Source organism: Lagopus muta, chromosome 27, assembly GCF_023343835.1.
Source record: "Lagopus muta isolate bLagMut1 chromosome 27, bLagMut1 primary, whole genome shotgun sequence".
Lineage (NCBI taxonomy): Eukaryota > Metazoa > Chordata > Aves > Galliformes > Phasianidae > Lagopus > Lagopus muta.
In genome coordinates, this window is record NC_064459.1 from 1,875,453 (window position 1) to 1,899,982 (window position 24,530).

Below are 24,530 nucleotides of genomic sequence, written 5' to 3' on the forward strand. Positions count from 1 at the left end.
CGCACTCTCCCCCTCCCCCCCCAACTAGGCCTCCGCGCATGCGTACCTCCGGCTAGCACTCTGCGCATGCGAACTAAATCACCGCTCTGCACGTGCGTACCCTCGACACGCCCTCTGCGCATGCGTACTCCACAAGCCCTTCGCACATGCGGACCCTACCGGCGCTCTGCGCATGCGCACCTCCTCACACATTCCCCACCTCTCCCTCCCTGCCCGCGCTCTCTGCGCATGCGGACCCAGCAGCGTTCCGGCCGCGCCCCGCAGACCTTTCCGCAGAGCGACAGGGCCGGCAGGTAGCGGTTGGGCTGCGGGCGTCTGGGTGGGGCTGCCCTCTCGGCTCACCCTGCGGCGGGGCGGTGTCGTTGCGGCGGCCGGATCGCCGTTATCAGGCTGGCTGAGGGAGCTCCGCTGTGGGGCGGGAAGCGGGGATTTCTGGTCTGTAGGAATGAGGTTTTTTATGTGTACGGAACGGCGTGGAAATGCGTGGGGAGAGAAAGGTTGTTCGCGAAGGGCGGTGGGCTGAGAACAGGATTCCTAAGGACAGCCGGTGTGAGGAAGGTTGAGACACCGCTGTCAGACATTGGGTTTGGATTTTGGAACTTCTTAACTGAGGAGAAAAAAGCAAAAAAAGGTGGTGTTGTATGAGGAAAAATAAACTGTGCCCCGCAGCTGTGGAAAGTGTTCCGTTATGAATTAAAACCGTGCTGTGGTAAAAGTCCGTGTTCAGTTTGTCATCAATTTAGTGAGTCACCGATTTTAACTTATCCTCTCGTTTTTGACAGGTCAGAGGCCATTTTGCACTGTGATTTTTGCTAAGTGCTGAACTTAATACCTCAGCATCACATAAGGAAGCTGCAGTTTTGTTTTAGATCAAAGCCTATTAGACATGTAGTGCAGGTTAGAACAGAAGAGCATTCCTCAGTGTGGGATGCAAATTGTGTGAGAGTTTCATTTTAGGAAGGAGCCAACTGTCCAAACAGAGCATAATTGCTTAATGCAGGTATTGCTGAACTTGTATTTTGCAAATCTGTTTGTATTTTGATTACTTGCGTTTTTGGAATTCAGAAGCTGCTGGAGAAACAGATTTCTGGTTACGTTCAAGGTCCAAGTAATGCTTGTTACATTTTTGCTAGAAGTTTGAATAAAGAACAGAGCACTGACAGCAAGAACTGAATCACAGAACGGCCAGGGTTGGAAGGGACCTCAAGGATCACGGAGCTCCAACACACAGGGCCACCAACCTCCACATTCAATACCAGCCCAGGCTGCCCAGGGCCCCATCCAACCTGGCCTCCAACACCTCCAGGGATGGACGGGGCATCACAGCCTCTCTGGCAGCTGTTCAGCCTCTCACCTCTCCCACAGCACAGAACTTCCCCTGACATCCAACCTCCAGCTGCCCTCTCTCAACTTAAAGCCATTTCTCCTTGTCCTGTTGGGATTTTAACAGCAGGATGACAGTACAGGGAAAGAAAGTAACTATAATTATGAAAGGAATGTGATGATGTTAAGGATTTTACATGTTTTGCCTGCATTATTATTATTTTCAATCGGTCTTTTGAAATGATAACAAAGGTGGACTTCTGGTGTTTCAGCTGTTGCAGAGAAGAATATCAACAAATGAATCAGCTGCAGGAAAGATTAAATGGCAGAGTTACCATCAGAATAAAACAAACGTCATTTCTAATTGCTTTTCTTTTGTGAAGCAAGTGTGTCTTTCTGCAGTCTTATTCTAGAAGGGGAAAAATAATTTTCTGCCAGAGAAGAGTATTCATACTTTTTCTTTTCTTTTTTTTTCCCCCTAATCTGGACTTTCTGGTGCAAAATTCCTAATTTGAAAGCTGTAGTTTTACATCTGTCCCTTTGAGTTTCGTTGTCCATTTAAGTTGCACAGAAAATGTGGTTGTTGCTAGTGTAAGGAATGGTCCCACACAACCACTGGACACTGTAACAAGTTCTTTTTATGTATTTTCCAAATCCTAAGAAGTTACAAATTCATATGGAAATCAATTGTCTTTTCTTTGGGATCCTTCAGTGATGATGTGGCTTCACTGCTTGGAGCCTCTTCCAGAGTGCTGTAATGAAAGCAGTGCTCAGTGTCTCACAGCAGTGATGAGATGCTTCCATGAGCTCTTTTTGAGACAGAATGGCAGAATAGCCTGAGCACGTGCTTGACTTTCATACTGATCCCAGGGTTTGGTGATTTCAAAGAGTGAATTTGTTTCCATAACTTCTTTGTATTTGTGTTTGTTTCTGACAAAGCAGCAGTGACACCAGGATGACTTTCAGGGCTCCCAAGGCTTTGTGGTTCCTTGTTGGTGGAGCACATAGAGGGTGCTTGCTCACAGATGTCTGTAAATGTTTTGGACCTGGTTTGGATTCTGTGCTGCTTTAAGGTTTTTAGAGCTTCCGTTATGTTTCAGATCCAATGGCTGTCCCACCATCCTACAGTGACCTGGGAAAGGCTGCCAGGGATGTATTCAATAAGGGCTATGGTAAGTAACACGGCTGAGGTTTGATGTCTCTGTATTTTATCCTAGGCATCTTGAGAACCACAACAAAGTCATTATTATGTCAGAGTTCTGTCAGATACCCTGTGGTGGGAATTCAACAGAGGGATTGGGAGAGGAAAATTCCTGCCTTGGAACCAGAGGTTGGGAAGTAAACTTTGTTACTCAGAGGCAATGGTAGCAGTATTGATTGGTCCCCAGATAGCAGAGATACCAAATGATGGGTGACCATTAAACCTGGCCAAAAAACTAAGAACAGGGGTATCCTATGGCATTTACTGGTAAATTCTGTCTGCTACACCCAGAAATTATGAGCCCAACCACTCTGAATTGTCACAACTCCTTCAGTCATTCATCAGAAATACCAGCATTGGTTGGAATTTGGAAATAGCTGGTTTTGGCCAGTGTTCCCCATCTGTTGGACTTTGGCTATGCAGCAAATACGTCTCGCTTGTATGTTGCAGTGAAATACATGTTGTGTGCTCTTGTTTTCAGGATTCGGAATGGTCAAGTTGGAATTGAAGACCAAGTCTTCAAGTGGGGTGGTAAGTACTGGGGGCTTTTCACATCACCAGCAAGGGCAAATTCCTGATTTGGTGGCAGTAACTTGCTAGCATGTGTTGATTCTGTCTTTTGCTTCTCATTTTAGGACAGCTATCCCTGGTTTGTTTCTGCAGTGATATGTAGAATTGATGCAGCTGTACTTTGGTGCACACGAATTACTGCAGAATCACAGAATTTTAAGGACTGGGAGGGAGTTCAGGAGGGAGTTCATCATTTAATCTGAGCCCCTGCTCAAGCAGCTTCCCTAGAGAAGGGATGCAGATGGAAGCATCCAGGCAGGTTTTGAATGTCTGCAGCAGCCTGCTGTAGTGAGCAGCAGCCCTCCTCAAGGCAGGGGTGTGGAAGTGGATGATCTTCAAGGTCCCTTCCAGCCCCAGTCGTTCTGTAGTTCTATGATTTCACAGTAAAGCTGGCAAAACAAGAATTTGTGTCTTTGGTCTTTACCCACAGGCACTGGTATTTCATACCAGATAAGCCAATTCCTCTACTGAGTCTCAGTTCTGAGTGCTCTTATTGCTGCTCTCCAGTTGCCAGGCTTGTGCTGCTTTTCAACTTCTTTTAACCACGTTTGCTTTGGCCTCCCTCCTTCTCTTGCATTCTTATCACATAAATGGTGCAAGTCATTTTCATTCCTTCTGTATTATTTCATGATGTCTCACTTAAGCTTTTGATGGATTGCTCGCATCATGAGGCTGAGGATCTACAACTGCTATTAGTTGCTGACACCTCTGTATATATACAGTTTTCCTGCCACAAAGTTATGATTCTCAGATAAATTAGTAACAGTTCCTTACGCCCTGCATGTGTCAGAACGTGCCAACTGTATTAAGTTTTAAAATGGGTTTTTCCTTCTCCATGCAAATTTCACGTTGGATCCTTTTTCAGCTGGTAAGAACGGTGGCTGTTTCGGCATGTTGGCTTTTGCTTCTTTTGTTGTTGATGTTTTTGTGGTGGTTGTTGTTCATCTGCCTGCCTGTTTCTGAGTCGTGCAATCTGTGTCATGAAGTTTGCCTCGTGTCCATGGTGCTCCATGTTCTGAATGATGCACGTGTGTGAAGTCGTTTGTGAGCTCTGTCCAGCAACCTGAGATAAGAACACTGTAAAAACACGAAGAGGAAAATCTGCATAGGTGTGGTATTGGCACACTTGTTGCTGCTAGAGGTTTCATGCTCATTTGTGTTTCTAGCAAGCAAAATGGGGGGGGGGGTTCACTGCAAAACAGGGTTTTGAGGATTGAGGTGAGGTACAAAGCGTGGAAGCGAATTCATACTTGGGTATTTCCATGATCTCTGACTGCTTTCATACATAAATGTTCTGTTGGTTTTTCTTCCATGTGGGTGTTGACAGCACCACTGTTGTTTTCTGTTGATTAGAATTGTTTCACAGACCACAACTGCTGGGCTGTGGTAAATGCATCGTGTTCTCGAGGAAAGCAGCCACTGTGAACTAAAAGTCAATGAGAAGCTGAGCTGGACTGCTGAGTCAGACCAGAATGTGATACAGAGCCAGAATGAGTTTGGTTTTCAGCTCCAGATAATCCAAGTAACGCTTCCATGCAATGGCCTGATAAGAAGGCTGGTGTAGAAAGTTGAGGACTGATGGCAGTAGATGTTAACTGTGTGCATTCTGCTTTCAGAAACAGATCCAGTTGTGGCAGCTGGTTGTCCTTTAGATGTTAAGGAAAAAAAAAAAAGACCTTTACAACCTTCCATTTGCTTGATCAGAGAATCACATAAAATCTTAATCAGTCATCCACACTAAGATCAGAAGGAGGTCAGTTCTGCAGTCTGGTGCAGATTCTTCACATTGAGTTTGTGGAAGTGATATTAGAATGCTTTGCAGTGAATGTATCTTCAGGGATGGTCTGCATCCTGACTCACATTCTGTATCTTGACAAGGTAGCCAGAGAGGCAGTGAAATTGCTGTGCTGTTGTAGCAGTGCATTAACTTGAGTAAATGCCACCTTTTTTCCATGGTGAGCCAGGAATGTTCTAAAGGTTCTAAAACTAAGATGTGTTGATGGTGGACACTTCAAATATTTAAACTTCAAAACAGAGGTGACTTGGAAATGCAATGGCAGATTGATTAGGGAAAATATTTGAGATGAGGACAACAGAAATCAGCTGCGTTCTCAGATGCTTTGTTAAGTTAAGGTGGTATCCCTTGGACTTACTGCAAAAATTGCTTTATACCCTGTACATCAAACACTGAGCAGGCTACCTTAAAGTTAATGTATGTATTGGGGTTTCATGGCCCTTAGTGAAAGCTCTGATATGTGAGGAGCTGCTCAAACAGCAAAGGACAGCGTGCTTAAAAACAGCATGGGGAATTTTAGGAAGAAAAATCATAGGATACGAGCAGCTTTGTGTTTCAGATGGATGTCTTGTATGTGGCTGAGGGACAGAGAACCTGTGTGAAGCACAGAACAAGTCCAAGGATGATGGAATAGCAGTTGCTGAGGTGGAATGTTGGTGAATAACTTAGGAAAAAAGGTAACAAAGGTTCAAGGAGGGGGACAGGGGAATGAAGCACCAAGCCTTTGTGTGTTAGAGCCTAAGAAAGTCCCAGGGCTGCATCAGCACGTCTGAGTAAAGGCCATATCCAGAATGGAGGTGCTAAAAGGAGTTTTGCATTTTGAGGTGCAAAAATAATTGTTTTACTGGTGGAGAGGGAGGAGAGCTCTGTTGAAAGGTCTGAAGCCAAGCGAGTGTTTGAGTGCAAGCATTTGACAAGTGGATAAACTGAAAGTATCTGGAGGGATGAAACTCATGTTGTCCTCTTGGCAGGAATTTACTGCAGGTGGTTCTTCCAATCTAGACACAGGCAAGGCTTTGGGTAATCTAGAAACCAAGTATAAGATCAAAGACTATGGACTTACATTCGTTCAGAAGTGGAACACAGACAACACGTTGGGAACAGAAGTTTCCATGGAGGATCAGGTAAGAAATCAATTCTCTAAAAATGTTTCTGCAGTTGTTACGAGACAGAAGTACTGAGTTGAACAGAAGGAACACAAAGCTACCTGAAGCACTAAAAAGAAAGAAGTGATGCTGTGTTTGCAGTGTCCAGACTGAGAGGCAGCATCATGAATTTGGAGGGGTGGGAGGTGTGAGCATCCTCACAGCAAAGTGCTGCGCTGTGATCCAGAAGTACTGAATGCCTGCTGATGCAGGCTGGCCACAGCAGCTGGTGGAATGAGTATCACTGTTAATTAAGCAGCTTTTGTTTGAAGATCAGGTGCAGCTTTGTAGTGCTGTCACTGCTGCATTCATAAAAGAAAACCAAAGAGGAGTCTCTCCGTTTTAATGTTTGAATGCAGAAAGCTGGAAGTTTGTCTGCCTTCAGACTGGAAGTGTTTCATGAGGTTGAAGAGAAAGATCAACCTGTAATCACAGCCTGGCGTTGCTTAAGCAAAGGGTTTCTATATAACACTCTTAAAATAAGTAACTGCTTTTCAAAGTCAGTAGCTTTATGCTTTTTACAGCAGAAGGCAACAGTGCCAGAGGTAATGAAAGCTTGTGGTGCCCTCTGCTGTGTGTCCATCACCTTCTGTACTTTAACCAGTGCTTTAACGTGGAAAATGCTGCTCAAAATGAGGCAGGGCAGCTCTTACCATGCAGCATGTACAGATTTCATTGTAAAAATGTGTGAGAGATTTTCCCTTGGTGTTGTGTCATCTCCTAAGACCTGAAGTAGTGCCATAGTACTAGAAACCACATTTTGACAGAGCTGTGAGCAGACTTCTCTGTTTTTCTTAACAGTTGGCTGAAGGATTGAAGGTTGCTCTTGACACTATATTTGTACCAAACACAGGGTAAATATTTTCTGTTACTTTAACCTGGGAAGCCCTCGAATTGTCTTTACCTTTTGACTAGAAATCCTTGTACTGTTCACTGTGTAAATGCTCAAAATGCACTGTCGCTGAATGGCCATATTCAAATACTGCAACAGGGAATTCCTGCCCTGCACTGTCGAGTATTTGGAAGGCAGTGGGCTCTGAAGAATGTGCTAAAATGGATTTTTTGGCTTTTTGGCCACTGGAAATTTTCACTGTGGAGTAGACATGATGTTTCTCTGTCCTCCTGTGCAGTTTCACATTCACTACTGCATTTGCACTGTGATGGTGTTTGTGGTCCATCTGCTGACCACTCGCTGCCTTAGGAAACACTGAGCAAAGTACTGTTTTTCCCTCAAGCCTGTGGGCTTATGGCTGTGCACAACTGAATGGCATTTTAATTACAATAAGCACTGCAGTAGCATATTTTTGTCTTCTCTTATTATTGATTTCTTTTGGTTAACAGTAGAGCAGAGGAGTACATACAGGGTACACATGTCTACAGATGAAGCTTGAGACTTCATAAATAATTACTGCTTTTGTCTGTCATTGGAGTCAGCATAACAAAAGAATTGTTGAAGGTATTAATTGAATATAAGGAAATGGAAAAGGAGTTTAAGAATGAGCCCCTAGATCAGGTTTGACAGCGTCCTGCTGCGCCTTCAGGAAGAAATATAAACAAGGTTGGGGTGAGGATGAGGGAGGTGATGGATTATTTCTTGTGGTTATGTTAACTATGGAGTGATGGCAGGGTGAGCAGAAAGACACTGAGAGGAAGAAATGCTTCTCCAGAAGGCTGGCTGACAAATGGGAGATGAGGAAACTTGTTTTCAGTAGAGCAGAGTGGGATCCTGCAGTGAGGAAGGAAGGAAAGCAGGCACTGCATGTGAAAGAGGGAACTGACCAGTGAGGGAAGGAACGTGGGAGGGATATGAATAGCCAAAGCCAACAAAAGACAGTAAGGCCAGTGTGAGATGTCCCAGCTGACACCGTGCTACACTGCACTTGTTTGTGAAGAACAAGATTTGAAAACTGATGGTTTCTGAGAGACTGAAAAAAATAATAATAATTCCCTTATTTATTTCCTGTGAAATTCTTGATGTGATTTCAAGGATTTTGAGATGGTGGCAGAAGCACCACCAAAAAACACATCAGTGATACCTGTTTGAATAGGCATTAGCATCGTTTAATTAACTAGCCTTGAGGACGTGCATATGGGACTAAACCTACTGTGGTACACCAGCAGGAATAAAATGGCCTTTTTCTCTTCAGGAAGAAGAGTGGAAAATTGAAGACTTCCTACAAAAGAGAATACGTAAACCTAGGCTGCAATATAGACATTGATCTCTCTGGACCAACCATCTATGGCTGGGCAGTGCTGGGTTATGAAGGCTGGCTTGCTGGCTATCAGATGGCTTTTGATACAGCCAAATCTAAGCTTTCACAGAACAACTTTGCCTTGGGATATAAGGCAGGAGACTTTCAGCTGCACACTAACGTGTAAGTACTGATCTACACTTAGAAAAGCATTCTTGGAGAAACCAAGCAGATGAGTAGTAAGAATTAATGGAGCTAGGTTTAAATAAAGAAGGGGGAGAGGATAAGGGAGGATGCTGATTTGTTGCAAAGTAATTCACGTCCTGTGATTCCATTTTCAGTCCAATTAAAGCAGATGCAGCTTTTCAACTTCCCACTGTCTTCTGCAACAGTGATTCGGGGTAATTTTGTGTCTACACAGGATAGTGGTAAAAAGGCACTTTGTACTGTTAATTTGGAATGAAATCTGTAAACTGCAATGTCTGTATTGACAATAAGAGTCTTCAGTTAAGCTATAATGCTCTTCCCCTTCTGGGAAGAAAATCTGTGTCTCAGAAATAGGAGGAGGTGCCTGCTGCATCGTGCTTGATGTCATCTTAATGTAGTTCTGGCCTTGGCACTCAGATGCTCTGGGAGCCTTTGAATGCAGTGATAACAACTGCCATGGTTGTTTTTGCATTGGTTTTGGTCTCCTCATTCCCACAGCTGCCTCTGTCCCTTTGTGCATCATCACAGGCTTTTCTTAAGACACACCAGGTATTTTTATCAGAATTTCAAACCTTGTGTCTTGAGTGTCAGAAATCTTGGCCTGGTACACATTCAGTACTCATGCTTTGAATAACATCAGCTCCAGCTAGGAAGGAGAATGACTCTGGAATGCTCAGTTCATTTAGAGAGAACGATCACAAGTCTTGGGAAAGAAAGGGTTGATCTCAAGAGCTCCTTTTTTCTCAGGAAGGCAGCTCTTCACATGCTTCCATCTCTTACAAACAGGAATGATGGCACAGAGTTTGGTGGGTCTATTTATCAGAAGGTTAATAATAAGGTTGAGACATCAGTCAATCTTGCATGGACTGCTGGCAGTAACAACACGCGCTTTGGAATTGCTGCTAAGTACCAGCTGGATGAGAAGACCTCCATTGTGGTAAGGATTCTTATAAGGGAAAAAGTATTTCCAGGTTCTCTTCAATGCTTAAAATTAATGGTGTGAAATTCTTGCTTCAGCTACTTCCTGAGAAATTACTGTGATAACAAACATTGCTTCTGTTGTGGTTCAGATCTCAACTGGGACCACAAGTGTTGGCATTAACACCTGCAAAGTTCTGCAGGAACAGCAGGGCCCAAAGAGAGAAACAGAAGGGGGAGCTGAGCGCTGGGAAGAGAAGTCAGAGAGAACACAGGCCCACCAGCAAATAAAAGTAACTGAATACATGGTAACACTGAGCCCTCTGTTAATTAATTCCAGGATAATTTGGCTAGAATTAAACATATGAACAGCTCAAAGTCAGGTTAGAAAAAGTTTCCATATTGTTGCTTACTCATTTGTGTGTTAAAAACAAGGTTGGCACTCGATACAGAACCTTTACATATGTCACAATTTAAAGATCAGAGCCATTATTCAAGCCTGTTACAGTTTGAACTCAAGGAATGTAGTGAAATTGAGCAGACTAAAAACTTGGGGGAAAGAAGACTGAAATGTGCCACTGCCAGAGGTCAGCCTGCAAGTAGCTGCACCCACTGCCATGTCAGCTACTTGCTGGGGTACCAGGATGATGATCTGAATATCTGTGTATTGGTGTGATTTCTTTTATTTTCTGCAGGCTAAAGTAAATAATGCCAGCCTGATTGGAGTTGGTTACACTCTCGCTCTTCGACCTGGTACGTAAGTTTGACTGGTAGCATTGTTTTAATGTTATCTCTGAAATAGAAAAGATAGATGACCAAAAAAAACCCACCTGAGCAAACAAACAACATTACCTACAAGTCTTACACAGCTCCATAGCAGTGAAGGCTGTGCATGTACATAAGTTCCTACAGCAGTTGAGACACAGCAGTGAGCCTCAGGTACCTGAAGGGGGGAGGATGGACGGACGGATGGAGAAGGGAAGATCAGGATCTCATTACTTGCTTTTGTAGGTGTAAAGCTGACCCTGTCAGGCTTGATTGATGGCAAGAATTTCAGTGCTGGAGGACATAAAGTTGGGCTGGGATTTGAGCTGGAAGCTTAATGCATTTTTAAGTAAAACAACAGATGGTGCTCTGGAAGATGAAGGTAAAGTGTACCCAGTGTTCTGGCCTTAATATTATACTCAAGTCTCAAGAAGTGTGAACTTTCTACTTCTTCCAAAGTATGCTTTTACCCCAACACTGAAGTCCAGAAAGTACAAGCACCTCTACCAGAAGATACTTGAAAGCATGCATGGAAGCTCTGATGTTTGTGCCACATTTCACTTGTTTATCATATTCTAAATGGGTTCTTAAAAGGAGAAGAATATTCCACCTCTTCCCCTTGTTGTACTGTATTGCATGTCCTGTATTTCACTCCCTTTTATAAAAGGTGATCCATGCTGTTGTGCAAAACTTTGTTTTATGTCAGAATGAAATAAATCAGTCACAGTTGGAAGAAAAAAAACCCAACAGATTCCATCTTCATTGCTTACTCCATTCAGGCATTTATATACATCGATCAGATTCACCACTGAGCCTTTCTCTGTTCTAGGCTAAGAAGTGCCTTTTCTCACAGGAGAGGTGCTGCAGTGCTTTAGGATTTTAACTGGAAAAAGTATCCAACAATTTGCTTTTCCATGCTCTTTACCTCACATTTCAGAGGCCTATACAGTAAAATCAGCTCTTTCATTAAAATGCTTTGAGTACATTAAAAAGAACAAACAAAAAGTTCACACTTTAGATAATTTCGTTCCCATACAGGAAACAAGTATTAAGTAATTATAACTTTTACATTTGAGAAAAAAAGTGCAAATCAGCAAAGCCTAAGAAAATGTGTTCACAGTTGAGGTGTATTAGGAAGGTGACATATACCAGTGACAGTGCAAGCTGACTGCCTGCATTGTCCATTTGTCATCAGAAAGCTTGAAAGGCAGAACAACCACACGTGGTGCCTAAGGGAAGAAACATCAAATCATACAGTAAGGATATCTGCTGTCTTAAGGCACTGTTAAGAACTTTTTCCAAGCAGTCAGGATAAGCATTTCCTACTGCATCTTTCAGAAGTGAAGTATCTGAGATGTGGATACTGCAAGCTGTGCCACGTATCTCACATAAGCAGTAGGCAGCAGTAAAAAGAGGCACTTCCCTTCCTAGAGACAGCAGATTATCACAGTTGGCTTACTCAGCTCGCACATCTTTAGAGGCAGTTGAGGTGATTTTACATATGGGTTTGTTCTGGATTGCTTCTTTCTTCTGCCTGCAGCTGAAGCCAGCTCCAGTCGAGAGCCTGAAGTATAAAGAGTTAGAAATACAAAGTTCAGTGCTGGCTTGTGTTTGAGATTGGTTTAAAAACTTTACTGCAAACAACTTGCTCAGTATGGCTTCATGATGAACGATGTGATTTATTTAAATGGAAAGACACAGCTTTAAACTCTTCCCTTCTATACTTTACTTGCATGTCAGCATTCTACTGCAGTAAATAAGCATCCCTGCACACCAGTGTGTAGCTTCCACAGATCCATCCAATGGGAAAAGTGCACTTTTGCAATATTTCTGCACCACAAACAAGTACCTCCCCCACTTGCCCCTGCCCTTCCAAGAAAGGGAGGCCTGAGTATCCCTGCTGCTTTACAATTTGGCATAACATGGCTGAGAACCCAAAGATGTGGCCCCTGCTCTCAGCAAGCAGGGAATGTGCCAGCAGTTCAAATGGGAGAACAAGTGGTTTCATTTCACACAACTCCAGGTTTCTATTCACCATTTCACTTATTGAGTAGGCAAAAACACACAAACAGAAGCATTAAGCAATCAGCTTCCCTGGTCCACACTTGTACAGGAATATCAGGCATTTACCATAAAGCTCTGCTCCTGATCCTTCATCGTGTCATGCATCACGTTTTCGAGTTGGTTGCACAGTTTCTGCGATTCCAGCAGTAGCTCCTCACTGAAAGATGAGTGTTTGACAATTATTTTCCATGCAAGTTTCTCTAGGAAATACTTTGTGAAGGCACACTGCACAGCACTGAGGAACATTAACCTTTAGCAATCAGCTTATTAACTTGTTTTGCACCAGAGGAAGTCAGTGGCAGACTTACTGGCATGGGAGAAAAGGAAGCGTGTTCAAATTGGAATTGGGTTCTTAGATGGAGCCACTGCCACTAGAGAAAACGTTTTAGAACAGCCTGTAAACTCAAACACGAAGCAATGTACAAAGACACAAGCTGAGGTCTCATTTTAATTAGTGAGCCAGTTGCTTTAAACAAGCCAGAACTACAAGTGCTTGGTAGAGCACTCTCTCTTTCCTGACACAGCCCTCCTACCATTCATTACCTTCCACAATAACACAATTCCTGCTGGCAGGGCACTTCAAGAAAGCCCAGCAAGCCCAGATAAAACAAACCCTATTCATTGCAGTGGGGGGCATGCAGCTAAATTCATTTCCAGTTGTTTGTAAGGAATATTCACAAACCCCAGAAGAAACAACCAACCAACCAAAAACAGCCACTGGGTAGGTAGGACTACTGACACTGCAACTGAGCACTAAGCATGAAATGTAAGAAAGCTTCTGTATCAGTTTGCAGAGCTGATACAAGCAGTAACAGAAGCCCAGCCTTCAGCTCACCTTTTCCTGACAGATTCTGGTAAAGCATAGGTCCCAGAAGGGACCTGCAGCAGCAGCTGACCAGGGCTGTTAAGACGTGACATGTTCATGCTCTCTGGACTGCCACTAACAGGACCACGTACTTTGCTCTAAAGAAAAGACAGCAGATTGAAATTGCAATTCTTTCCACTTATTTCCAATAGCCAGCAACACGAGACAGCCTAGAAACCATCTTTAATCCTAACTCAAGGTAATGAAGACAAACAACCATAGGATAAACTCAACTTATTCTTATCTCAGATATTGGGTGTGCTGCTATCTTAACAACAGTTTTTATTTTACTTACACAAGCAATTTTCAGTAAGTTCCACAGCTCTTTCTGTCGTTTCTCCTGAAGCCTTACAACTGTTTCTTCATCTTCACTCATCAGATTCATCACTTTCTCCACTCTGGGGAACAATTCCAGTGCCTTCTGCTTGCAAACGACAGTTTTGCTTTACAGAAACAAAGTAATAAATTAGATTACAGATTATCAACTTCAGTAGAGGAAGTTTTTGAAGTTTCTTAAGCCCTACAACACAGGCAAACCTGTTTCTTACAGTGCTAGGACAGAAGCTCTCGCTGAAAGAGGAGACATTTTCTCAACAGTCAATAAAAACAAATGACAGAGCTCACCTGAGTTGAGCATAAATGACTCTGACTTTTTTTTCAAAGGTCTGGATTGCCTGTAAGAGCAGCCGTACTATTTCCTGGCTGTCACCACTTGTCCTCTGATCTGGAATAAGAGTCAGAATATTACACAGAGAAGTGGGCTGTTATCACGGTGAGAAGCTTCTTAGTGGTTTGTTTCCACCTTTTCTTCAATCCTGAAACATCCCAAGCATAGAGGACATGCATGTTTGGGTGGGATGAAGAGCATTGCTTTTTAGCCACCAAGAGATGAGAACTGGAAAGCAGAGTTGTAGGCTGGGTTTACTGCCTTAGGGCTGTAGAGCTGCTCTACACAGAAAATGAAGCAGCAGCACACGCTTGCAGTAACAGCTTGCTCTGAGAAGAGCTCTGAAGTCCCAAGAAAAGCTCAGAAGATGTCAAGAAAGCAAGGCTGGCCTGGTTTAAAATTGAGTCCCTGACTCCCCTCTCCAAAACAGGCAAATCCAGAGGACTCCATGTACAGCTAACATAAGTGAAGGCCTAAAATGCAGAGAAAGTTTTCTCAATGCAGATGATTCCATCTTCAAAGTTACAACCCACAGAAAGCAAGCTGAACTTGACATAAAATATCTTTTACCTCTTGGCTTCTCTCTCAGCCTCCGGTACAACTCTCTGGCTTGTTCTTCTCTAGAAGAAAAAGGCACAGAACACAAAGGATTTCTCTAGGGCCTAAATTATGAATGAGTAATTCAAGAACTCCAATCTCTTATATAACATTCTGCTATTTCAGATCCACAGGTGAGGAGTCAAACTTTTTCTTGTTAGGTTTTAATTTTTTAAGTCCCCTATAATTTAAACTGAAGAGAGAATTTCATTGTCCTGCAGTGAAACAAGGGGTTCAGTTTTGCTAGCAACACTCCTACATCTGACACTTACAAATCCTCCAGTGTTCCTCCTTGCTTACGACCCAGTGGGCTTCTCTGAAGGTCCACAATGTCTGTTTGCAGGGCCATCATTCTCTTTACTAACTGATCCACATCATCCTCCTGAAAGCAGAGCAGAACATAAGCAACAAGGCAGACACATACTGAGAGACACCACTGCTGACCAACTCTGCCTTTCTCATTCCTATTTCTAAACATGTCAACAAAGCAGCAAACAGTCTTGGGCAAAGATAAGTGAGAACACAAGTTCATAATATGTGTGGCTCTAGATTCCAGGCTGCAATGCTTCCTCCTCATTTATTCACTGCTCTGGATTTCTTCTCTCATCCTACCTACCGTCTCTTCCCCCCTTTCACTTGGCATACAACTGCACCCAGTACTGGCACCCCAAGCTCTGCTTTTCACCAGAACTTCTTCCTATGCAGAAGCTGTCACTTGTCAGACAGTCCTTCTACCACTCCACATTCTTCAGCTAGAGGAGGACCAAGTGCTGGGACAGAGTAAGGCTAATCCAGTCAGTTACTTTTCACTCCTCATTTGGGAGAGCCCTTAGCTGTACTTACAGAGATTACACTGTCTTGTGTTCAATCATCTCATCATTTGTTTTACTGTTCAGTTTAACCTATCATCCCAAATCCTTCCAGCTTTCTTGATAAAAATCTACCTCCCTGCAAAAACTTGTGAAAGGAAAAAACAAAAAAGATGCAATGCAAAGCAAGGCAGTGTGAGGTGTGGAGTCAGCACAGTAAGCTTCTATTGAAGGGAAAACAAAAGGGAATAAAAAACCTCTTTCTTTCTTAGATAAGTGATGAAGATTTAGAAACATACCCGACCGCAAAGCTCCACAGCTTGCTCCATCTCTTTCCAGGCAAAGAGCAGCTTCTCAGAAGCTACAGGAATGAAAAAAAGAACAATTGCTTTTCTCAAATTCACACAGGGAAAGGTAAGATACCGTGTGTGATGTAAAAGAGCCCTGTAAGCAAGGTGCTGTACTCACTAATTCCAAATTCAATCTGCTCTTTATACTTCTCAAGATCAATCTGAATGCTTGTTTTGAAGAAGTCCAGTTTTGCTTTCAGCTGCTGGGAAAGGGAGGCCATAGAATTCTTCATCTTTGAGAGAGTACTGTTGTAACGCAATAGATTCATCCTGTGTGGACAAGAACGTCCTGTTATCCTCCCAGGGTAGAAATGCAGGCTTCCAATTAGAACAAAAGCAGATACGACAGAGCGTAGCAGCGAGCACAAAAGCAGCTGTGCTAAAGAACACAATTCTTAGTGTTCCACTAGTTGTTAATAGCTCCACTCATGGGCTTCCCCATTCTAACAGGATGCTATTCCTGCCCTTTAACTTCCACCAGGGAGCAAAGGCAGAAATATGTGTCCCAGTCAGACTGGCACCGTACATGGCTGCTCGCTGTCCCTGCTGCAGCCGGTTACAATCCTCTTTCAGCATCCTGATCGTGTGCCAGATCTGACCCCAAACTTTCCGCAGCTGGAAAAAGTGCAGATTCTTCTTTGGATCCTGAACTGGAAACAGAAAAATGGGTGGAGGGAAATCAGTCTGAAGCTTAGAAGTAGTATTCTCACGTGACAAAACAGACTGAAACATCACTCCTTCGAAAGGCATGCAGCCAAACCTCTTGTAAACTTTATAGCTGGCTACCCCTCCACGCAGCCTCCCCAGTGTTATTAAACCCTTCCTTCCCTCAGTTGTTTTTAAAAGCTGAATAAATGCTGTGCCAGGCTGTTTTATCGCTGCTCCAGTACCAATATACAAAATCCCTCTCTGCTCTTTGCACACGATACAGACTACAGAACACAGGCAGCCTTCTCAACGTGAACAACCTCTCACATTCATGCTAGACAAAGTCCTTACGGATGTAGTCAACACTTTCCGGATGAGGTCGCAAGGCAACCTGAGCCTCATAGGCAACTTTCTGATTATCAAAGAGGAAGAGGAGGTCTGTGTCTGCAGCTGCAGCATCGTTCACCTGCAGAAGACAGAAGACTCAATGGAGTTCTCTCAAAAGAAGCAAGCCTCAATAACACCACAAAAAAATGCAAGAGAACACAGTGCCTATCCTGCAAGGGAGCAGGTCTAAGTGGTTACTATGCCTAAGGCCTGCCAGAACAGCAGGGAGTGCTGCACTTGCAGATTCACTGAACAGCCAAGGAAGGAGAATATCCAGACTCACCTTGCTATCAGCTGTGTGCTTCTGAGTAAACAATGCAAGACCAGCCTCCTGCAGCAGCTCCTGATCCTGCTCTGGGATCCCAGTGTCTGACTGGATCCTGGCCTTCACTGTTTGCAGGGTCTCTTCCTCTGTCACAGGGTAGGTGTGCACAGTTCCCGTAACCATATTCAAAACATGCAGTAACTAAAAGGAGATCAGTGTGACATGAGAAGGGCTGAAAATGCATAAGTTACATTTGAGCAGAAACCTTTGGACTGAGACGACGACCAATAAACTGTTTCAAAGCACTTGCAAAGTTCAAGAAGTCACTTTGCAGCTACATCATAACATTATACGCTCAAGACCTCACCCTTCATCAGCTGGAAGAGAAGTCATGTTTCAATTAAAGAGCTTTTTCAGTAGAAACCTTTGCCAGAATACAGGACCAAGAACATAGAGAAGCTATTTGCTACTCCCATCAAGATCAGCTTCTCCAAAAAGCATGAGGAAAGCACACTCCTAAGTAGGATTCTGTGCTGCTCCTCCTCCTAGGCTGATGACTCAAGGCTCTTCTCTCATGGACTAGATTCAACTGCTCTCTGGAAAAGTTTTCAAAGTAATCCAGGTGTATTGCTCACCTTCAAGTTCAAGATGTCATCCAAAGCTTTGAAACATCCATTGGGCCCATACACAGGATCCGTACCTCTCTGCCGTGGGTGCCACATTAACATGAGTTGCAGCCATTTCTCCAGTTTCCCAGCCAAAACGCTGAAGGACCAAAGCAAGAATGGGATCAGAAAAGGAAATGCATCTGCAGTCCTCACCTGGCCAAGTCTCTGCAGAACTGACAACCAATTTTCTTTTCCCGAGTGTAAATGCACTTTTTAGAAGGCAGAAATGGGGACTCACCTACACATCTGATAAGGAACACAAGCATTGTTTGCATCAAGCACTCAACTTATTTACAGAAAGGCATATAAAATAAACGTGGTCCATTCACAGAGTAAGAAGCTCATTTCAGTATGGCACAGCAGATCACGATAGATTTCTAGTCCTCACCTGTTTAGATTGTTTGGGCAGGGCAAACTGCTGGAAAATTTGACTTCTCCAGATAAGTCTTCTGAAACAACAATATCCAGCTCACTCTTCTGTCGCACTTTCGTATGCCTGATGAATTCCAAGCAAGCACAACAGTGAAGTTATCGTTTGCCTTTCCCAGCAAACTTTTACAGTGAAAACAAAGACACTGCTTGAGTCTTTGCTACTTGCCCTGCAGAAGTCAGCCTTGATTCCAAAGAGAAATCTAAGGAATGCTCAACTAGCTCAAGTAAAAGAAGTCAATCTCTATAAGGGTATGGAATACAGGGATATTACCCTAAAGAATCAAGGGACCACACCTCTACTTCCCACAGACAGGACAGTGGCACTGCATGCATTCTTTTTATCACCTGGGCCAAGGTCACTCACCATTGTACTGGCTGCCAGTTGGGTAGGAATGGTCTGAAGCCTGTAATGCATTCAAAAGCCAGCGTGCCAAAGCTCCAGTAATCCACTGTAACTGTGTACTTCTGCTGTTCCAGCAGCTCTGGAGCCTGAGACAGTTTACACATGCCAAAGTCAAAGCCATCCATCTCCCAGCTCTCTCTGCTCCTTAAGAGCTCAGGAACATTTGCATCACATTAATGGCTGTGCTGAAACACTTTGAGATCTCACAGAACACTCCTGCTTCTTATAAATGCAATACACTGTGTTATCATAGACACTGTGATAATCCAGTGGGGGTGGGAGGCAGCAGAAGGAAACAAGGCAGCAGAAGGAAGCTTCTCTTTGTCAGCTGCAGCACTCCAAATGCACCCCATACCAAGACAATTCCTTCACCCCAGTCCAAACCTGAATTACACTGTTAATTCTGTCCCACAAAGAGAGTTGCCCATCTGGCTGAATTTCTTCCTTACCAAGTACTGTAGTGTCCCAACAAAGGATGTGCACAGGCTTCCCTGATCCAACTCCTTAGCATATCCAAGGTCAATGATTTTGTGTATTAACTGAAACATAAAAGAGAAAAAAAGAACACGAGGTAAGTTTTGCTGCACACATACAGCAGAAAAAAACAGTTCAGCACTTCAAAGATATGCAGGAAGGGTGCTGAATGACAAACAGACCTGAGAGAGCCGTTACCCTAGGTTGACTGCTTCTGCATGTTCACCTCTGTAACTGCAGCAAGCACACACACATTCTCCACTTACATTTACTTGTCTGTGTAGGCAGAGACACCACGTTACTGCTTACCCTTTGCTCTCCTTGCTGCAGCACAATGTTCTCTGGTTTCAAGTCTCTGTGGATGATCCTGTTCTCATGAAGGTACCTGAGAGCAGAGGCTGAGACACAAAGAGCCACTTGCTAAGAATGTAGAGGTACCCAGTATGAGCTTGCTAAGGTTTCACTTCTACGTGGTACAAAAGCATGATGTTTGAGTTGAATCTTGCACAAAGGAAAGGAGAACTGACTGAAAAATAAAATCCCAAGTGCAAGAGGAAGAAGTTAGCATCAAACACTTCTGGACACAAACTTGTTCTCTTGGCAGTGACATTTTTAAAAGTTACCATAGATTTCTTTCTCTTCAAATCATTTTCTGAACCCATTCCCAAGTACTAAAGGTTAAAAAAAACAAATTGCAACAGCTGGTAGAAGTAAAAAGCATCTCTTCAATGGATAAATGCCTCTACTCAGCTCTTCTTTGCCCATTTCTTCAACAGTTTTAAATTCAGATCCAAAAGCCACACGTCTTGTTAGGTTCTGTCCATAATGTGGTGCCCTCCCAATTTCACCTGCAAAATTCTTCAGATTCACAAGAATTTTCCAAATTTTCCACACAGAGCCACTGCCACCCCAAAACCAGGAAATTCCATCTAAACAAGATAAAAATCTGATCTTAAGAACACACCACAGTCAGAATAAATGCCCTTTATTTTCCACACTTGCTCAGTTATACTTTACAACGCCTCTTTTTTTTTTTCCTGGATAAAATTTAAAAGTGTGTTGCAAGGAAAAACCAGAAAAACAAAAACTTAATAGCAGTTCCAGGGTGTTTTTTCCAGGCAGAAAATGTCAAGAAAAAACAAATTAAGAAAACCTCAAAGGCTCACCCTCTTACAAAGTGGGTCAGCAAAGCAAGAACACTGGTTAAAGTCACTGCTGCAGTGATTCAACACTTCTGCAGCTCAGGCTTGTGAAGATATTGCCATCACTTACCAATATCTGACAGTAAGATGAGAATAGCTTCTTCCCGCAAACCACAGCAATTCTCCAGCTGATTCAGGTACTGCAAGAAAGCATCACAAATGACAGCTTCTCCACACCACATGCTATAGCTTCCCCGCCCTATGTCCCACTGGAGGATCTCAGTCCCACAGATTGTTAAAACACAAGATGTTTAAGCATGAACAACTGAATTTTTTACAGACAAAACTGTGGAACTGGGACCCCTCATAGCTATAATTAGAGCTTTAAGCCTAAATTATCCATGGGATAAGAAAGGTTGGGTGGAAAAAGTCTGTGTTACTGCAACTTTGCTGTGCCCTTCATAAGCATTTCCCCTGGCAATGTCAGCTGGGCCTGGCAATGTCAGCTCCACTGTCAGCTGTAAGTTACAGGTCTCACCTATGGGCAGGTTATAGCAAAGTTTAAGACAAATAGTAAGATAAGAACCAGCATTAGTAATTGTATTTTTTTCTTGTAACAGATAGGGACTGCACCTTGAGCTACAATGGTCTTGGACACACTCCAGATCCTATTGCACATCCCTCACACAGGCTCTCATCTTCTACATGCAAAATGGCTGTATCCTTTTCTCTAACTCAGTAAAGAGTTTTTTATCTCAACCCACAAGTCCTTTGCAACCTTTCAGTATCTAAAGGGAGCCTACAAACAGGAGGGGAGTCAACTCTTGGAAAGGGGAGATGACAGCAGGATGAGGGGAAATGGTTTGAAGTTGAGGGAGGGCAGATGGAGGTTGGATGTCAGGGGGAAGTTCTGTGCTGTGAGAGCGGTGAGGTGCTGGAACAGCTGCCAGAGAGGCTGTGATGCCCCATCCATCCCTGGAGGTGTTCAAGGCCAGGTTGGATGGGGCCCTGGGCAGCCTGGGCTGCTGTGAAATGTGGAGGTTGGTGGCCCTGCGTGTGGCAGGGAGTTGGAGCTTCGTGATCCTTGAGGTCCCTTCCAACCCTGGCCATTCTGTGAAGTCCTAGTTTTTCTTTATTTGTTTCAATTCTCTCCCCCATCTCACTGGGAAAGAAACAACAGTGAGGGAATGGCTGCCACCAGCCAGGTTCAACCACAGGACACACTGGTGACCCCACCTTGCGGAGGTCTCCGCCCTGGCAATACTCCATGGCCAGCAATGGTAAATCATTTGGTGCAAGCTTCTGCATTCCCTCAGGAACATCACGGGCAGCCACCACATTTGGATGATTCAGCCTGAGAAACAGAAATGAGGCAAGTACACACCATCATCAGAATCTGGGAAAACACCTTCTTGAATAGGTGCACGGTCTCACAAGTTCGTGGTTGTCACGTTAAGTCCTACAAGGCCATTAATGCTTTTAGAAACTGAAAAAGCCAGTTCTAAAGGCCTGCAATTCATCCTTCCCTCCCTCACAGGCCTACAGACTCATCCCAGCTCTACGTGCAGCCAGTGCTTTCCATGAACACTTCCACAACAGGTGTGCACAGAACTACTAGAACTACACTTAAAGCTCAATGCTGACAGCCTGCTCTCACCTCCCAGCAGGACCCCAGCTGCAATCAGTCCAAAGCACCACCCAGCACATGCTTGAACACAGCATAACCATTTTAACACCAAAGACACCAGAAGAACAGCTGAACAAGAAAGCTGTGAGGAATAACAAAGCAAGATCTTCCTCAGCATGTTCAAAGTACTGTGTTCAGTTTGGGGCCCCTCACTACAAAAAAGACATGGAGAGAAGGGCAATGAAATTGATGAGGGGTCTGGAGCAGAAGCCTTATGAGGAGCGGCTGAGGGATCTGGGGTTGTTCAGTCTGGGGAAGAGGAGGCTCAGGGGAGACCTCACTGCACTCTACAGCTTCCTGAAGGGAGGTTGTGATGAAGAGGAGTTTGGCCTCTTTTCCCAGGCTACAACCAGGACCCGAGGAAACAGCCACAAGTTGCAGCAGAGGAGGTTTAGGTTGGACATAAGGAAGAACTTTTTCTCTCAGGCACTGCAATGGCTGCCCAAGGAGGTGGTGGAGTCGCCGTCCCTGGCAGCATTCAAGAGGCATCTGGATGAGGAGCTGCGAGATCTGGTTTAGTGCTGGTGGTGGCAGTGGTGATGGGAGGGAGTTGGACAGGATGATCTTGCAGGTCGTTTCCAACCTTATGATGCTATATGGTTCTATACGATCCTTTGGTTCTATACGATTCTCCCGCCCTTCCCTTATCGCAACCATCACAACACACCTCGCAGGGCCAGGCCCGGCGAATTGGCGGCGTTCAGCCCCGCTCAGCCCGGCCGTAGCGCCAGGCCCCGCTCCCGCCCGCTCACCTCTTCATGATCTGTATCTCCAGCGCCCAGCGGTCGCGGTTGCGCGGGCTCAGCTCCTGCCGGCACTGTTTGATGGCCACCTGTTCGCCGGTCTCCTGCGGACACAGCGCGGCTGAGCGCGGGTCGGGTCGGGCCCGGAGGAGCGGGCCGGCCGCCGCTTACCTTGTTGTGCCAACGGATGACGTTGCCGAAGCCGCCGGTACCCAGGCGCTCCTTCATCTCCCAGGGACCGCAGGTCTGCGCCTGCAGAGCCGGCGGCCGGCTCATGGCTGGGCCGCGGCGCTTCGACTCCGCGGGACCTCGGCCGACTCGGCAGGCACTTCCGGTTCCGGAGGCACGTGGTACGAGGCGGCCCTTAAAGGGGCCGCAACCGCCTTCCTGCGTCCGTCACACCGGGGTTACAAAGGCGATGAAGGAAGCGGAACGGTTCTACGATGAAGAAATTCTGAGACTTGGGACCGTTCTGGCTGCAGTAGGGATGCGTTCCATGGCTGGTATTTATTGTAAAAATGATATGGTTCTTACCAGGCAACGTAAAGCCTGAACCCAAGTTCCTTCAGCCTATTGTGTTTCCTGCAATTTGCATCTGGTGTGGAAATGAAAGCAGGGGCTGCACGCAGCACCTGAACAGCTGACTTACAGCTGAGGTGTATCCAGACATCGTGTAGGGATGCACTCTAACTCAGAAGTCTTGAAGAAGCCCTATCCTGATACAGAATAGAGAAGGTACTATTACTGCTGGCTTTCCTAAGAAAGCTTTTCCTAAAGCACAATAAGAAGTACATATAGCACCCACAGCACTCTTAGCTACAGTTGTCCTTAAGCTGCAAAAAACTAGGAAATAACTTCTGAAATCTTCCCTGAAAGCTATTACTACATTAGAATCTTTAATCTAGAATCACAGAATGGCCAGGGTTGGAAGGGACCTCAAGGATCACGAAGCTCCAACACACAGGGCCACCAACCTCCACATTTCACAGCAGCCCAGGCTGCCCAGGGCCCCATCCAACCTGGCCTTGAACACCTCCAGGGCTGGACGGGGCATCACAGCCTCTCTGGGCAGCTGTTCCAGCACCTCACTGCTCTCACAGCACAGAACTTCCCCTGACATCCAACCTCAATCTTCCCTCCCTCAGCTTAAAACCATTTCCCCTTGTCCTGCTGTTATCGCCCCTTTCAAAGAGTTGATTCCCCTCCTGTCTGCAGGCTCCCTTCAGGCACTGCAGGCTGCACTGAGGTCACCCCGCAGCCTTCTTTTCTCCATGCCGAACAAGCCCAGCTCCCTCAGCCTGTCTTCGTGGTGGAGGTGCTGCAGCCCCTGCTCATCTCTGTGGCTCCTCTGGATCCTCTCCAACAGCTCCCTGCCTTTCTTGTACTGGGGGCTCCAGCCCTGGACGCAGTGCTGCAGAAGCAACTCCAGTAGCAAAAAAAAATATTGTCTTTAAAAGAAATAGAAGTGAACCCATTTGTTCAGCAGTGCCCAACCATCCTTTTTCAATACAGACTCCTCTGGAAACAGTCAATTCCAACTGTTCCTAAAGCAGATTTATAGCATTTACGTTAACACCTGCAGTGTTACTCAGATACGTATGACAATCTTGACAAAGATTTCCATATAGAGAAGACCTAAACATTCAAGAGAAATAGTTTCCTCTTTGCCAATGTGCAAAATGACCCTTAACATGTTTGCTGACAGGATTCTGTGCACTTACTTCCTGAAAATGGGAGCCCCTCGTATGCTATTTCTGTCTGTGCTCGCACTAAATTTTATCAGAAACCAATTTCTAGAGAACCAATTCCTAAAAGTCTGCACACACCTATTACCGTAACGACTGTATCATCAATAGTTTTCATAACCCAGTTCTAAACTCGCTTCTAAAATTCCTCATTTGCCTTTGGCTGCTGCACTTTCATAATGCAGTACTTTGTGACTGTTGGTTTTTTGACTCTGGCTGAGAAGTTTCATTTTCTGGGACATTATCAGTGAACATTTAGCTCTGGTCCTTAACACGTCTTCCTTATTTCTACCTAGAGGTCCTAACATTTCTTCATGGTTATCAGTTAACTCTGGAGTTCTTTCTTCTTCCAGCACAGTGAGGCATGTTGTGACACAAGGTCTCTGTGCCCAAGATTCTGAGGGATGTCATTCCAGTACAGCACGCTGCTCCAGCTCAAAGCAGGAGTTTCTCAGCATTACTGCTAAG

General features: G+C 44.6%; 2 protein-coding genes across 2 annotated transcripts; one reads left to right on the forward strand and one right to left on the reverse strand.

The window, feature by feature from the left end:
* Positions 1-160: 160 nt before the first annotated feature.
* VDAC3 (voltage dependent anion channel 3) lies at positions 161-10,833 on the forward strand. Its single transcript, XM_048928330.1, has 9 exons — positions 161-293; positions 2,424-2,495; positions 3,006-3,055; positions 5,861-6,013; positions 6,836-6,888; positions 8,182-8,409; positions 9,220-9,370; positions 10,047-10,104; positions 10,363-10,833. Exons 1-9 carry the CDS (start codon positions 173-175, stop codon positions 10,452-10,454), a joined length of 978 nt encoding a protein of 325 aa, XP_048784287.1. The 5' UTR covers positions 161-172; the 3' UTR covers positions 10,455-10,833.
* A 41-nt stretch (positions 10,834-10,874) lies between these two features.
* On the reverse strand, positions 10,875-22,671 carry IKBKB (inhibitor of nuclear factor kappa B kinase subunit beta). Its single transcript, XM_048928317.1, has 21 exons — positions 22,489-22,671; positions 22,327-22,421; positions 21,124-21,241; positions 20,018-20,087; positions 19,055-19,143; positions 18,721-18,810; positions 18,233-18,357; positions 17,825-17,932; positions 17,404-17,533; positions 16,787-16,969; positions 16,468-16,582; positions 15,995-16,118; positions 15,587-15,738; positions 15,418-15,479; positions 14,582-14,691; positions 14,283-14,332; positions 13,670-13,769; positions 13,341-13,488; positions 13,016-13,143; positions 12,247-12,337; positions 10,875-11,680 (listed from the first exon to the last, which is right to left on the reverse strand). Exons 1-21 carry the CDS (start codon positions 22,591-22,593, stop codon positions 11,612-11,614), a joined length of 2,262 nt encoding a protein of 753 aa, XP_048784274.1. The 5' UTR covers positions 22,594-22,671; the 3' UTR covers positions 10,875-11,611.
* Between the last annotated feature and the right edge of the window lie 1,859 nt (positions 22,672-24,530).